This window comes from Corylus avellana, chromosome ca5 (genome assembly GCF_901000735.1).
Source record: "Corylus avellana chromosome ca5, CavTom2PMs-1.0".
In the NCBI taxonomy this organism is placed as follows: domain Eukaryota; kingdom Viridiplantae; phylum Streptophyta; class Magnoliopsida; order Fagales; family Betulaceae; genus Corylus; species Corylus avellana.
The window spans coordinates 34,091,233-34,108,344 of NC_081545.1; the positions used below are offsets into that span (position 1 = coordinate 34,091,233).

The 17,112-nt window shown below is 34.2% G+C and overlaps 2 protein-coding genes across 2 annotated transcripts; one reads left to right on the forward strand and one right to left on the reverse strand.

The window, feature by feature from the left end:
* Position 1: 1 nt before the first annotated feature.
* Positions 2 to 5,823, reverse strand: LOC132180815 (L-aspartate oxidase 2-a, chloroplastic). Its single transcript, XM_059593780.1, has 8 exons — positions 5,519 to 5,823; positions 4,656 to 4,800; positions 3,968 to 4,322; positions 3,250 to 3,492; positions 2,823 to 2,879; positions 2,634 to 2,714; positions 1,815 to 1,876; positions 2 to 1,208 (listed from the first exon to the last, which is right to left on the reverse strand). Exons 2-8 carry the CDS (start codon positions 4,787 to 4,789, stop codon positions 197 to 199), a joined length of 1,944 nt encoding a protein of 647 aa, XP_059449763.1. The 5' UTR covers positions 4,790 to 4,800; positions 5,519 to 5,823; the 3' UTR covers positions 2 to 196.
* Positions 5,824 to 9,934: 4,111 nt separating this feature from the next.
* On the forward strand, positions 9,935 to 16,729 carry LOC132180749 (uncharacterized). Its single transcript, XM_059593680.1, has 14 exons — positions 9,935 to 10,210; positions 10,703 to 10,847; positions 11,002 to 11,069; positions 11,176 to 11,229; positions 11,355 to 11,438; positions 11,539 to 11,624; positions 12,315 to 12,395; positions 12,865 to 12,995; positions 14,259 to 14,300; positions 15,085 to 15,161; positions 15,233 to 15,320; positions 15,401 to 15,482; positions 15,909 to 15,981; positions 16,270 to 16,729. Exons 1-14 carry the CDS (start codon positions 10,122 to 10,124, stop codon positions 16,436 to 16,438), a joined length of 1,269 nt encoding a protein of 422 aa, XP_059449663.1. The 5' UTR covers positions 9,935 to 10,121; the 3' UTR covers positions 16,439 to 16,729.
* The last annotated feature ends 383 nt before the right edge of the window (positions 16,730 to 17,112 follow it).

Genomic DNA, 17,112 nt, shown 5'->3' on the forward strand with positions numbered 1-17,112 from the left:
AAGAAGAGGGGACAAGAAGGATGATATTACCATTTTGATACAATTCAAAGAACAAATTTTTATTGAAAAAAAATGAATCAGTAACAATAAATAACAAATGCTGTAAGATACACTTCCACCCTAACCTCAATGATGACTTACAAATATAATGGTAAAGACTTTATAAATACAAATGTTGGCAGCAAGGCCCCACTCTTTAACACATGAGCTGCTTGTGCAGTTGTCGTGAACACCAGGTACTCTTGACTGATGAACAAGGGAAAATAATTGTTGGGAGCCTCTTACTTTCCTCCAGATGAGGAAAATCGACCGTGTAGTGAAGCCCACGGCTTTCATGCCTGGCAAGGGCACTGCTGATCACCAGCTCTGCACAACAAAAGAGGTTCCTCATTTCACAAGCCTCAAGCCCCACCATTGTTGGCTCCCACCCTTGCTGAAATAAGTACTCTTCCCATTTAGCCTCCAACTCACCAATCTTTTGCTCTGCAAATTCCAGCCTTGTCGTCGACCGAACAATTCCCACATAATCCCACATGATTGATTGCAATTCTTTCCTTGTTTTTCTTGTCATTGTTAAAACTTTGTCCATAGCATCACTCCCAAGTGAAGAAGGAACAACTGGTCTACCCCACAAATTTGAAGTACTTAGATCATGTTTAGAACTCTTCATGTGATCAATTGAGGGCTGGACAGCTCTTCTTGCAAAAACTAGTGCTTCAAGTAATGAGTTACTAGCAAGTCGATTTGCTCCATGCAAACCTGTACATGCAACCTCTCCTGCCACATACAAGCCCTGAACATTTGTCTCCCCATGAAGCCCAGCGCGCACACCCCCACACATGTAATGAGCAGCGGGAACCACTGGAATCGGCTGACGGGTAATGTCCAGACCATACTGTAGGCACTCAGCAGCAATGTTGGGGAAGTGGGAGAGAATTTTTTCCCTGGCTCTGTGACTAATATCAAGGAACACATACTTCTCATTGCGCTTTTTAAGCTGGTCATCTATACTTCTTGCCACCACATCCCTGGGAGCAAGCTCTGCTCTCTCATCATACAAGGGCATGAACCTTTCCATGCCCAAATTGTACAGTATGCCTCCGTCACCCCTAACAGCTTCAGTAATAAGAAATGCATTCTCTCGAGACTTGGTTGGTTTGATGGGAAGGCCTTTGTCAGCTAAGGCAGTTGGGTGGAACTGCACAAATCTGAGCAATGATACGGGAAAAAAAAAACAGAGCTATTATTTCCATTCACACACACACACACACACTATATATATATATATATATATACACACCCTAAATGAGATCTTCCAATATTAAAATGATTCAGGTGTGCACAAGCAGAGGTTAATCCTGATTTAGGATATTTTTAATCATATAACCAACCATACACAATTGGGCTAATTGACCAAATGAAACCAGGTAACCTCTTAACAAAATCATAAAAAAAGAACGGCTTTCATTCTTCAAAGCCCCTAAAAAAGACTAAAAGAGGAATGTAGCTTATCTGGTATTGAATTCTACCCGTAGAGAATATCACATTGGTTCACTACAGAGAGATCATTTTTAGGGCAATATATACATATACATATATATATAAATCTATATAATCTCCAATTTCATGCACCACCAAACGGATGACCTCACGCAGTCAAATGCTACGAAAAACAAGGCATTATGATTTCAGTTTGGGAAATTTAAAATCCTTTCAGAATTCTTGCATGATTATAAATTATCAATAACACAGCACTTTGAATATGTATGACAATTACGATAGAGAATTTCAATAGCTGATAAATATTTACTCACTCCATATTTGAAATAACAGCTTGAGCCCGATGGGCCATGGCCATTCCATCTCCCGTGGCTACCTGTAAGAATAAATCAAGCATGAAGCAGACCAAAGAGCATTATACTCATTATCAAACAGGTTTAATCTTTTAGATGATGTTTTACTATCCAATTAGAGTCAGATTTCACCAATTATAGGAAGAAATATTATTTCAGAATTAATATTAAATGGAGCACTACATGCAAAAGAAAAGAAAAAATTATACAATGGAGAGAGAGAGAGAGAGAGTGAGAGATGCGCTTGACTTCTGATCTCTTCGAAATCATCTCTCATTCTCTCACTATGTGCATCTTAGGTTAGAGCGCATCAATAATAATAAAGGAAAACTTTGAACTTGAAGCTCTTATTTATTAAGTACTGCAGCAAGAAATCCATTTCGCATTAGCCCAGGAATGGGAGTAGCCGAATGGTCAAAAGTGACAGACTGTAAATTGTTGTAATATTCTGAAATGTAGTATTCAACCCATAAATAGAACCACATCAATAACTTTCTCAGACAGAAAAACTTTCATTGTTATAATGTATAACATTTTTATGAGGGTATTGTCATCTTAAGAAGCAATTAATAAGTTTGTTCAGTGTGATACATGTCAAACAACTCCTTGGTAAGAGTCAGACTTTTCGGTGTTGAAATAGCTTCCTTCTACACATAAAGATATTTGTTGTCTTTTGCAGGGGCTATATAGAAGGCTTTTAAGGACCAGTCTAGGTTCCCACTCGCAAACATTTTGATAAGCGCTGTAGATTCTGGATGGTAGAAGTGTGAAAACATTTACCAGAGGATTTGTAGTTGTTGGATAGATATGTCCAGCCCCACCTGATGCAAGTAAAGTCACCTTTGAAATAAACCTTATCACCTGAAAATTCAAAAACGTAAAGGTTATGGAATAAAGATAGAGAGATTTTTTGGCATAATATTGCCCCATGGAATTTAAGAGACTTTAAATGGTAAATTCTGTTGTTACCTCTAATGTTTCAGTATTCAATGTGTCAACACCCAGACATATTGTGTCAGAGCAATCCTGTGATGTTGGTAACAAACTCACTTTAGTGAATGCTCATAAAGTAGTCATGCTACTGTGAAACGCCAAAGTTTACAAAGATAAATCAAATCAACATGAATAAAATCAATGAAGACTATCAGGACATTCAATTAGTATCATATGTTGAAATAGTGTCTTAATCCCACATCTAAGATATGCTTAAAATTTCTTTCTTAAAATCATTCCACAAATAGGAAAAAAAAAAGGTTTTTTTTTTTTAATTTTTTAATTTTTTATTTTATAAGTAAAAGAAAGAAAGAAGTTATTCCACAAAAGGGTAGCATATATGAGCATGTAAAATAAAAAGTCAAAACAATCATTTTTCAAATAAGTTACTTGAATAAATTACCTGACAAGTTAGTAAATCTATCGCAAAATGATGTTCAAACACAGAAATATTTGGATCATTGACAACTGCCTTCAGTAGAGCCCGCTCAATCTCCCTTCCAGTCATATCAGCAGCATGAACAATTCTGTGATGAGAGTGCCCCCCCTCCCTTGCTAGATGCAAGTTCCCATCTTCCCCATGATCAAATGAGGCACCCATAGCAATCAATTCTCTGATTCTGTCAGGTCCTTCTGTACAGACAACCTGCTTAAAATAACCAAACTTGAGAAATAGCTCAACAACTACACAACAAGCACTCAAATAAGACAACAGAATAAACACAACCAACGAACATGCAAAGAAAATTCACATTTTTTTATTTTTTGTCACATCAAAAGTGCTTACTAACTGAATGTTATTAAGTGGAACAATATGTCATTCTCAGTTCATATAAACCAAGGGCATTAATTATAGTTCCGTGTACTAGCTCTAAGGGGGTTGAGAAAAATGAGGGCCTGAGATACTGGACAATGCAAATCCTGTATCAATTTGAATGTTGCCCATTCATTTTAATCCATGGCTAAAATTGTGAAGAGTAAGAGACTCAAACAAACATTTGTTAGCTATAAACAAAAAGACCATATTGTATGGCCCACAACATCATAATGTAATAAATTCATACCAGAGAGCAGAGTTCATATATGAATGATATAGACAAATTTTTAGATTTGAAACTAACCCTGACAGTCTCCTCATCACATAGATAAGCCCCTGCTACAATGGTGTCGTGCATGTGACTCTCCACAGAATCTGAAGGGCACAACACAGCACTAACACCACCCTGAGCATAGTTTGTGTTGCTCTCATGAGGCTCAGCCTTGGTAATCACAGCGACAGATCCATGCTTTGCAACTTCAAGAGCATAACGAAGGCCTGCAACTCCACTGCCAATGATAGCAAAATCAAAATACTTTGTGGAACCATCTCTCAAGCACGATGAAGTGACAGTTCTAAGGGGCTTCCAATGCTCACTAAATGGAGATTGGGAAAAATTACATCTCTGGATCTGCAAGAGCTTAGATACTCCACGTGACCTGGAAGATTAAGAGGGGGGAAGGAGGGAGTTCTACAAAGTTAGAATAGAAGTATGAGCCAAATTTTTTGAGAATTTCCACTTCATTGACATAATTAACAGTCAAGGGAACCGTCTCAATGCTAACATAAAAACAGTGACATGTGGACAACCAGTGCTCTCTGGTAGAACGGAAGTGTAAATCAATGACATTAGAATGTATGGAGACATCCAACTCATTCTCAAAAATAATCTTTTGAAGGCACAAGGAAATTGTCCCCGGAAAACTTAATTGGGCACTACTTATAGAATAATTAAAGAAGTTGTATAAAAAAATTGATGTCTAAAAATGTACCATGAAAGCTCTTTCTGTATGCATCTCTTGAATGTTACACCGGAAACCCAAGAAGTTGTTCTACAACCTTGTCCCTTGCCTAGTGTTGCACTATAATGCAAGCTGCCGGTTCCAGCAGGTATACAAGTTGTCATTTGCAATACCTCTGCCAGATAACAAGAGTAAGAGCTCAAAGTTAGATCACTACTTCTCTTTTCAAAATAGACTCCACTTCTAAAATTTCGTGCATCTTTTGCAATTCAATGCATTGTGATCCACAGACAACCTTGGTAACTAAGGAAAAGAAACGGACCAAACAAGAAGAAGTAAATAAACAAATAGCAGCGACATAAACAGAAAAACAATGATATCAACAAGGATCACGCTACCGTTTGAATGCATTCACTCTCCCTTCCATTTATCTTATGTACTTCCTTTAAGCACAATCAGAACAGCCCAATATCGATACTAATATATATGTCAATATGTTATGATCACAATTCACAACCCACCCAGAGGATCGCATTTAACAAACCAAAATTCATTATCTACGAATTAAATAAAAAATAGAGAGGAAAAAAAAAAAAAAAAGTGATACTGACGTTGGCTAAACTAATACAAACAGAAACAACCAAAAATCATGAGCAAACAACAACCCATCATCCTCAGACCAAAACCATAACTACCCACCATCCAAAAAGAGCAGTTACAACAGAAAAGCCAACATGAACCTCTTAAATGAATGATGACAAACGGAACATCGGCACGCTGAGCACACAAATCCCAGATTCAAGAGCCCGTCGAAGCATTGAATCAAACAGCTAAACCTCAACTCAACACCACCCAAACAAAACAAAACAAAACAAGACACCCTCAATACTTACAGAGTCTGCTTTCTTCTATATGAACTCTGGCTATAGGCTAATATTAGCAAACAAACGTATCTGAGTCTGGGTTTCCTTGCTCCTTTTCAAAGATGAACCTACAGGCTACAGCCAATAAACAAGAAAAGGGACAAAGATAGATTCCCAGAATCTTCGCTTTTATCGTTGATTCATTCTCAAAAAATAGAATGTAATAAAAAATGGGAACTCGATAAATTTTTATGAGAGGTGAATATAGGGAGGCCGACGTTTACGAGGCGCCACACCCAAGATTTGCTACAGACACATCCTAAAACTTCGCGCCATCCTCTTTCTCTTTTTGCAGCCGCACCCTCTCTCTCTTCTTTCTTGTCTTTGTTATTAACGTTTCCTACTTTTTTTTTAATCTTTGACTTTGATTAATCAAGCTGATGTGGAATTTTTAGTTTTGACAAACAAAACAAAATCTTGATACCAAAATGGAGAGGAGCGTGTTCTAAGATTTATATCAGGATTTATTATTCTTATAATATGATCAATAATTAAAATAATAAATATTGATAAGATAATATCTCAATCATTTAATTTAAAAACAATGATTAAGATTAAAAAAAATTATTTGACAATCATAATCCTTCTTATTCATGTTCATTATGAGTTAATATATTTGTTAGGGGAATGCTAGGTGTTCTCGTGATGTTTTTCTTGTGTTTTCCAAGAACTATATTGATATTATTTTATTTTAGATAAGTTATTTTTAAATAAATAATTTATGGTTTACAATATCAACATACATTCTAGAGATTCTATATTTCTATATGCCTCTATCTTTCATCCATTTATATAAATAAGACCTACAAATTCAATGATAAATTTGTAAAAAAATATATAAAAAAGAAAAGGAAATGCAATAGAGATATACATCTCAATTGAATGTAACAAAGACATACAAACTTGATAAATATAATGAATTAAAAAATAAAAACTTTTAGAGAGGACAAAATTAAGATGAACATTTGAATTATTAAAACTTTAAAATAACGACTAATTATTTTTTGTAAAAATAACGCTGACTAATTGTTATAGGAACTGCGCCTACTAATATGGATTGAAATTTCCTTCAATTACTTAAAATCGGAGATTCGGGGTCAACCGGCCAAAAAAATATATTCATGGTGGTTTATGAGCCACGGGACTGTAATCTTCAAAAAGTGATCATAGCCACTCAAATCGTCCAAAAAGTATTGGAAAACCAGACTCGTGTCGTGGGCTTCTTTCTTAGCTTTCTATGACTATTTAGTCTATTTTGTAGTTGTTATTTGGTTGGTCAAAAAAGACAGGAAGAATATAAAGCAGGGAAATTACCTAGAAAGTCTCTTAATTAATAATTTTTCTCTACTAATTAATAAGGATGTGATTTTATTTTTTATTTTTTTCAAAAATTGATAATTAAATGTATGAGTTTTGGCTTCATGACAAATAAAAAAAATCTTTTATCTCATATTTTCAATCATCGTGTTAACGTCAAATCAATAAAAAATGTATTATATGTATCCAAATTTTATTCAAAATAAATTGAAATAAAATTTTCTAATTCAATTAATAAAACTGTACGTGATTTTTGAACATATAAAAAGGTATATATTTTTTAATAAATCTATTAAAAAATTCATAATTCTTACCTAATAATTAAAAAATTATATGTTTTCACATGCATTATAGTGTTGATTTTATTTTTTATTTTTTTCAAAAATTGATAATTAAATGTATGAGTTTTGGCTTCATGACAAATAAAAAAAATCTTTTATCTCATATTTTCAATCATCGTGTTAACGTCAAATCAATAAAAAATGTATTATATGTATCCAAATTTTATTCAAAATAAATGCATGAAATTTTCATAATTCAATTAATTTTTTTTTTTTTGAACATATAAAAAAGTATATATTTTTTAATAAATCTATTAAAAAATACATAATTCTTACCCACTAATTAAAAAATTATATGTTTTCACATGCATTATAGTGTTATATATTAAGTAAAATATTTTATCGAAAGAAAGTTACATCCGTCTATATATATATATGGGCCGTGATACGAAGAATGCCGGCATGCATGACTGTTCATGCACGCCATGCTTTTTTTTTTTTTTAATAATTATAATAATAAAATATTATATTTTATTATTTTAAAATATCAAATCACCCCGGCATTCATCACACCGGGCATGATGTTTAACCTCACATATAACACTCGTCAAAAGAGTATTAATTGAGCCAAGTGGGAGGTGGCCCCAACATCACTCCCTCCACAGAAGAAAAGATGAGCTTTTAGATTGAGGAATCCAATTTGTTCTCTCATTCAATTGTCCATGCTGGAAATCGATTGCAAGAACCCCAAGCAGAAGGGGGCCTGCATCTTTCTTTTTTGTTTTTGCTTCAATTATTCCAAGAAGGCTCCAAGAAATTGCTCCTCTAGTATGCCATAATATGCAATAAAACAAAATATGCACAATTAATTAATGATTTATATTTATTTTAAGCAAAATGGAGAAGATTCTGGTATATTTTAAACACAGTATCACGTCATTTAAATGAGGTGATAATATATACACCATTAAATATGTGAATCATCATGTCATAATTGTCGAGTTTTGTAATTTTAGTTTTGGTAGTAAAGAATCATAGCAAACCTGAAAATTGATTTGTTCTGCTAGCTACATAAGATCAACCTAGTTTTCTAAGACGGTGAAGAATTGGTTCTGCGATTTTTGGAAGAAAGATAGAATAAATGTTAAAAAATATATTTTTATCTTACGATGATGTGGCGGTTCTTACTAGTTACTAATTATTGAATTAGTCATTGTTAAAAAAGAAGTCAAATATTAGTTGAAACTAATACATTAACATTATAGAACAATTATAAGATAGAAAAGTGATTTTTTAGCATTATTTAAAAATAAAAGAAGAGAGAGAGATTATGAGGTGGGTCTTTCTCCAATAAAACAAGAAAACGAAAAGTATAAGTTAACCTAGATAAAGAAAATGCCGTCATTCTTTTGATGTACCTCCCATTTTGGAAGTACCTCTATCATCTTTGAAGGTGATTCTCGTACTACCATTCTCACTGTCAACTCTTCTTATGTTTCGAATTGGGCTTCTCATCTTAGCCGACATAAGACAACAACTTCTTTCTTTTTAGAATTGGATTGCATTGAAGACATCAAGATGTGCAAATTACTATGCACAACATGTTAACAAATGGATTGCTTCGAACCGTGTGTTTAAAAACATTCCCTTTTTAACAAATCCAAGATTTAGCACTTAAAGCATAAATGATTAATGTAGTGGCTATTCGAAATGGATTGGGCATATGATGTCTTCCATGTAGTCGATTTAGTCAGGAATGAAACCAAAATTTTGTTATTAAGAGAGGTTAAAATATAATTATGGGGTCAAATTTAATTTCTTATTAATAGTGGGATGTTTTTGAGAGAGACTTAATCTGATAAAATGATTGAGATTTGAAACAATTTATTTAATAAAATATGGGAAAACTTCACTAAAGACTCCTGAACTTCCACCCGATTTGATAAACCCCTCTAAACATTAAAATCTTTCAATTTAGTTTCATGAACTTTCAATTGCTCTCAATTTAGATCCCTCGGTTAGATTTTAAACGTTACATGACGTTTATACCCTTGACTTTTGTATAAAATTTAAACTTCCAAAACTTTTTTTTTTACTTAAAAAAAAAAAAAAAGTCAGGGATATTTTGGTATTTTTTTGTATTTTTAATAGCTAAAATTGACGAAGGGATCCAAATTGAGAGCAATTGAAAGTTTAGGGGACTAAATTGAGAGATTTTGAAGTTTATGGGGGGTATTTCAAAACGGGTGAAAGTTTATGGGTCCTTAGTGAAGTTTTCCCAACAAAATATATTAACAAGTTGAACATATCACCATTCATTGAGCACAACACAAAAGGAGGAAAAAAAAATAGGGTAAAAAGTTCACTTAACTCCCTAAAACTATCACCCTAATGATAATCTACCCCCTCAACTAATTACCACAATTTACCTCTCAAACTACCAAGACAATGACAATGTACCTTCCAATGCTAGCAAAATGAAGAAATTATCCCTATAGAATTTTCAATAAGACAAAATTACCTTTAAAATTTTGAAAAAAAAAAAAAAATGAGTATTTTTGTTTTTATTTTAATAAGGATAATTTCGTAATTTTTTTTTTTAAATTAGGGGTACATTGTCATTGTTTTAATAGTTTGGGCGGTAAATTATCACAATTGATAGTTTGAGTGGTAGATTGTCATCGAATGGTAGTTTGAGTGGGTTAAGTGAACTTAAAAAAAAAAAAAAAAAAAAAAAAAAAAAAGAAGCAAGCTTCTGGTGCCACGTCACTAGCTCGCTGTTGGAAAGTTGAAACCGTCGTGGAGCTGAATTGAGAATTGAGCGCTTTCGGTTCCCGCAACTTTCTTTTTCTTCTTCATCTTCTTCATCACACTCCCTCACTCTAATTCCATTTCCACTTTCAAGTCTGTTGGGAAACCCTAGCCATTGTTACACAAGCTGAATTTGAGAGAGAGATAGAAGGAGCAAGACAGAAATGGGGAACTTGATGAACAAGGAGCCTCCACCGCCAATGGTGCTCGTCCCACCTCTCTTCGATTTCCCGCCCCTCGCTGCTCGTACCAGGTTTCCCCTATCTCCCTCCGTTTTTCCATTCCTGGTTATACATTATAAACGTGTCTGCATCTATATCTGACCAATTGAATTCTGCATATAAAAAGTTTTCAGTTTAGAGTTCCTTTTATAACAATGTCTCATCACTTCATTGTATGCTTAAATTTAATTAGCACTAGTTTAGCTGCAGTCAATTCTAGAATTTGGACTTTGAATGATTCACCTGCAAGGAAGTTCTGGTTATGTTAATTTGAGCAATCTATAATGAATCAATTCATGCTTAATAATTTGGAATATCAGGTCTTAATTTTGCAGGTTTATTGTTAATTTGTTACCATTTGGTTTACATGAAGTGGCTGTTAAAAGCCCTTTGTATGAACAAGGTGTTGGGTGCATTTTCTAATATTGGGGTTTGATCCCTAAAGGGAGTGAGATTTTCGCGTCTTGTATAACTTGTTGGGAAGTTGGAATAACTTTTAATGAGGCTTCTATGACATGATGCAGGATGTTGGAGTCGTCATATAACTTCTTGTTTGGGAAGCTTGCTTTGAAATGCCTTTTTGAGGACTATTTTGAAGAAGCAAGGCATTTTAGCGCAAGAATTATGCTTAAGCCAATTGATGACCCTAATGTGGATTTGGTTGCTACAGTATCCATGGAAATTCTGACTTTCACTGAATTTGTCTAGTTGTTGTGCGAGATTGGTTCTTTTGCTGTTGTTTTATATTAAATCCTCTTGTTGAAATGTGAATTTTGAGGAATAAAGCAAGGAGAATATATTTTCTTTCCCTTAATTTGATTAGGTTTCAGGTCCGCTTGATCATAAGCCTGAGGAGAAGATTGTAGGAAACGCTCTGTTTCGCTGGCAAAGGTATCGTAGAATGTGTTTACTGGTTCATCACGTCTTCTTTGTTCCCAACACATTCTATGCTAATTCTGTTATTAAACAATACTTTAATGCTTCTTTATATGAACAGTGATATTGATGATCCTCATACGTTCGTGGACCTTTTTGTATCAAACTCTGACCCGTAAGGAACATTTATCTGAAGTAAATAATTTTACTTTCTAAATAAGGTCATCTCTCCCCCCTGGCCGGTTTTCCCCTATTCAAGCTGTAATTCTTTAAATGCTACTGTACATGCTGTCACTTCAGGATTTTACAGATGAGGTCAAGTGCGTACCATCCTAAATATGGATTTGGAGCATTTGGCATTTTTCCATTATTACTGAAGAAAAGGTGGGTTCATATCAGTAAACCCATTCATATGGCATCTTCAGCTAGCTGGTAGTTACAAAGATCAGATGCATTTTATTGACAAAACTAAATATTCCTGCAGAGTGTCTTCCGAAGATTATGGTGTTATGGGATTGAGATATGGGTCGGGAAATTTATCATTTGGAGCCACGCTTATGCCTTTTTCCCGTATGTGACCTCAAATTTAGGACAATGAATTTCCTCTGGTTCCTTAGAATATAATTCTGCCATATTTATAAAAAAAAATTTAAAAAAATTTAAAAAAATTTTAAAAAAGAGAGAAAGAGAGAAAGAGAGAATATAATTCTGCCGTAATTACTATTTTGATAACCTATGAGGGTTATTCTTAAAAAATATATACTGATGGGTTTGTACAGTATAACACTTGGTATTAAATTTTTTCCCCATTTCTTGTTCAATAACTTCAATTTGTTTAATACAAGATGTTAGAATTTTAATCAATTGTTTTGAAGCTTAAATATTTGTTAGTTCTTAGAGGATTGGAGGGAATGGAGGGCCCTTTTTCCCCCTTACAAGAAACTCCTTCAAAAGTGGTAATAGGCCTCAAAAAGTCTTTGCATATATTGCAAGGACCTCATTAAGATAATAAATTATTCATTTTGCCCCTTCACCCTCCTTCTTCCCAATTAAGATTGAAAAGGAAAAAAGGAAAGTAGAAATATCCGGTCAACCCTTGTGAGTCTACATTTGAAAATCGAGATAAAAATTCTTCTGTTTTCCATGTTTGCCTCATTTAACTTTTTGTTTGTAACTTTGGAAATCTCATCTTTACACTCCCCACCCAAATATATTGGATACGAGATGAAAACTTCTGAATGTACTCATCATACTTTGCAGTGAAAGATAAATTCCCAAGAAATGCATGGTTCATAAGCAAGATGGGAAGACTAACTGCTGGGGTGCAATACGAGCCACAGTGTAAGCTTTACTCAATGAAATCAGTTTTGCAAAATTCCAAGTTCAGTTTATTCAAATTTTTATGTCAATTCGTTAAACCATTAGATAAGTTCGAGAATCTTTTTCTTTGGCCTAGAATGAAGTTTTGTCTTCTCACAGGTTTTCTGTTGTAATTATATATTTTTATTTAGCGTTGGATATCTCTTTAATATGTTCACTTGGGAGTGTCAAACTCGAGCTTTTTTTATGGACAAACCATGAAAGAAATACCATTCACCAATGGGAATGCTTTACATAAATGTTTCCATTAACCTATGGGTTGAATATGATTATATTGTTGATTTCATTATTACTTTTCATAATTCTTTCAAATATGCCATGTTCCATATCTGTAAATTGTAATATGAACACAATATCATGTGTGATTGGAATTTGAGCAAGATTGTAATTGATTTTTATTGTTTACCTTGTTGATGATGTTTGTTTTTAGATGAAAACAAAGACGGTGCAAAATATAAACATTTAATGAATTGGAGTTGTGCAATTGGCTATGGAGTAGGATCTGGCAGCCCCTTGAGCCCATCTTTCAATTTTGGTCTTGAACTTGCCAAAAGCTCTCAGGTTATTTTTCAGATAGTTCAATTTATTTTTGAATTTTCTCCAAAATCTCACTCTCTCTCTCTCTCGCTCTCTCTACTAAATAATGGCTTCCTTAGTATTGCAACTAGTTTCAATATCTTGGCTATAAATGAGACAGTTGAAGCATTCACATAATCTAAAACTGAGAAGAAGATGGGATACTTGAGATTGTTTGAGCACTGTGAGCTTGTCTTTAACCTCTACATGAAATGTGATCAAGAAAGAAGCTGACTTATTTGTCTTTGTGAAAGTATGTATCCCACGGGTACTTCAAAACTTCTTACACTTGCAAATAGCTCTATGTTTCCAGAATTCCTGGACTCCTTGGCATTGTTCTCTGTCAGAATGTCATTTAAAAGAGAAGTAATTATGTTGCTTTTGTGCCCATGTTCCCCTGATGCCCACATTTGATAAATTTTACTTAAAAATGGAAAAGCAAGATAGAATTAGCCTCTGTGTATATCTTGTTTTAACTGTTTAATTGCTTAATGAATCTATGTTGGATTTAAGATGACATTCTGGTAAAAGGTTTAGTGTATGATTCCTGAATGTCCTTTATGGGAAAAATGGTTTGGGATTCAACCTAATCTAAGTAGATATATGAACAACTTTTTATCATGTTTTGCTCCACCAGTCTAATTCATGTGGCCATCTAAAAAGTAAAATATACGGGTTAACATGTGACTGGAGGCAGGGTAGGGATCTGCTGCCATTCATTTGGATATATAAAATGCTAAAAATCACCAGTCAACATGTGATTGGAGGGAGGGTATCGATCTGCCACCCCAACTCAATGTGCTCATGAGAGGAATTTATATTACAACTGTGGCCCAGTCTCTGCATAATACAACAGTATAGGAACTTGAGGAAGAATATATCACCACAACAATACAATTTTTATCTTGGGGTCAATGTGCTAACGATGGTTCCCCTTTTGATATATATTTTTTTTGTTGTTGAATGGATCCCCTTTTGATATATTCCACAATGGAATTAGTTTTGGGTCAACCTCCTGCAAAGTAATTCCCTTGATGCCTCCCAAGCTTCATGGAATTAAGTGCATCTATGCTTGATTTTATTTCAGATACGTGACTTGTAAAGTTCTGTGCTTCTTCACTTTACAAGTCATACATCAGAAATAAAATCGAGCATAGATGCACTTCTTCATTTGGGCCATTTACTTATTAACAAAAAAAAATGTTATGTGCTTCTTCACTGAAATTTGCATACTGATACAACGTGCAGTTCATTGCCTCATTCTATCAACACGTGGTTGTCCAAAGACGGGTATGTGTCTGGTTTTTTGTTTTCCTTTTTCATGTCTTCTGCATGGCTTTTTTGTTTTTTGTTTTTGTTTTTTTAATGTTTTACCTTTGTCTCATTGCAACGTATGACATAGACTATGCAATCTCATTGATATTGTATAACCATTATGTGTCTGTGCGTTTTTATATGTTTTTCCAATGTCTCATTGCAACGTATGCATAGACTATGGAATCTCATTGATTTTGTATTAGCCCTAATGTGTGTGTGTTATTGAGCTACATGATGGTTGCCATTTAGTATATATTTGGTTGGTTAGTTGTCATAAAACTTATGCTGAACAATGCTGCAATTGTAACCACTAACTAGTAAACATGGTTGGTAGCTGGGCACCTACATGATCCATTCAGCTTACTTTGCAAGGCTCAAACCTAGGATAAACGGTAATTGTATCATATTCTCTTGTAGACTTCAGAATGGTGACTAGTTGGTAGAAAAGGATTTGAATAGTCAATTGAGCCCTCACAGTTATTTGATATGGAATATGATGCCTATTAGCTTGAGGAAGTGCTTACATTGTGCTAGTTAAATTTGGGAAACTTGTCTTTTATTACAGAACCTAATTCCAAATTGTACTCCTAAACATTCCATCAAGAAAGAACTGAGAGTATCATTTTTCTTCGTCTTATATTTTCTCCTCTTGCTATTTTCTTTCTCCTGTTATGTGATGTGGTACTTTATTAGTTGCTTCCTTTTAGTAATCAAAGATGTTGTTTTGACAAAAGTTTGAACTGCTTCAACTAAACAGGTCAAGAACCCCCTTGAAGAAGATGAAATCGTTGGAATTACAAATTATATTGACTTTGGCTTTGAGTTACAGACAAGGTATTCTAAGTAATAGAACTGATTTTAACCAGTGTGGTGATATCTGATTTTATTATGGTTCTGTTTTAAAGAGTTGATGATGCCAATACATCAAACAACCCCGAGTCCACTTTTCAAGTGGCTGCATCCTGGCAAGCCAATAAAAACTTCTTGCTAAAGGTAGCAGTTCTGGTGCCATCTTGTGTTTCGCCACTACAGATCATTATCAGGTTTAAAAAAGATTAACTTCATGTTTGCAGGGAAAGATGGGACCTCTAAGCTCATCAATATCATTGGCATTCAAGTCATGGTGGAAACCTTCTTTCACTTTCAACATTTCAGGTGCCTATAGTTGGTTGATTGTGTCATGGATTGACTTGAAAGTTTCTTTCTATAGTGGAAATTAAAACATGTGTCATCAGTATGAAATTTATCTGTGAAGGATACATGATGTCACACTGTCACCCCTAATATATAATAATAGTCCTTTTTTTTTTTTTTGTGAAGATGATGTAAATAATATTTATAACATAGTGACATTCTCTAAATTCCATCTTATGTCCTGGCACCTGATAAGTTAATTAGAAAATGATGACATTTGAAACTTATCTAGCCTTGTGCTCCTAAATCAACTTAGAATTGGGCCAGTTGACATAGAAAGATAGATTTGCTTTTATTATTTGGTTCTTGGTTTCAAGTAGAGAAGATGCATCATTAAATTGTTGATGGGTTCCAATTACTAAATCAGTAAATCCCATTATTTTGCAGCTACTAGAGATCGTATTTTTGGAAAGACAGCCTGTGGATTTGGCATTCGTGTTGAGAATCTTAGAGAAGCCAGGTTTCATATGTTTGTTTGCTTTAACTTCTTTGCTCAATCAAAGATTATTGTTTTGTAATTTGCTTGTGGGTCAGGGTCGGTGGCTTCTAGCCCTGCAAGCTTGAGTCTTATGGGTGTTATTCTATACCAGGAAATGAGAACTTTTACCTCCAAAGTTAGTGAAATTTGACATGTTACCAAATTTGCTTGAGCTCAAGCTCATGCGGTCACCGGCCCATGTTTTTTTACCTCGAGTTTTTTCAGTTTATTGTGTGGGCAAGTATAATGTATCATTTACCTCATTCGCAGTTATCAAAGAGCTGATCCAAATTTTGTAATGCTTACACCCAACAAGGAGCACCTAGCTGAGGGTATCGTTTGGAAAATTGGGAAGCGACCTATGCTACAATCAGACGTCAATGCTGGAAATTTTGACGGCTTGCCTAGAGAATTGAGACCTTTTGACAAAATTTTGTAATTTCTCCTTTTGGTCCCCTCCCCACCAATTGTTGGTCGTTGGAAATTTTAGGAGTGGATCACTGAATAGGTAATCATTCTAGGATGATGAGTTTGAATATTTTTTGTCTTGGATTCGTTAGTCTTGTGAAAAAATGCTGAGCTTTGGTCGAGGGACCACTACGATACAGGGTTGAACAAATTTTACTTGATATTTTCTTGATTGTATCTACTGTTTTTGTAATGGTTAGGGTGTGAATATGTGATGGTGAACTGAATTGTGATAAGCATAAGATTAGATGGTTCTCCATGATTCATCGGGTCACTTGCGTGCATTGTGCTGTTAAATATGTTAATCTTTTATAATTTGTTTATAACTTGTTGATGCATGTCAGTATAATTGGAGTGTTAACTTTTTGTTAGTAATAAATGTGACTCTAATCACATGTTAACATGTGTAAGCAAATTGTAAAAAATTATAAAAAATTCTTAGTCTATAATATGAATTAGGCACACAATTCATTTATCAGAATGACCAAGAAAAAATATTTTCAGTATTAACTTTCTTTCCTCATTAATGATTACTATTCGTTTTTAGTAAATGGTTCGAGGTAGGGGACTAGGCCCAACAAATAAACAAAATTCAAACAGATTGCAAAATGGGCCAAAGTCCAGCTCAGCTTATTTAAACGTGCC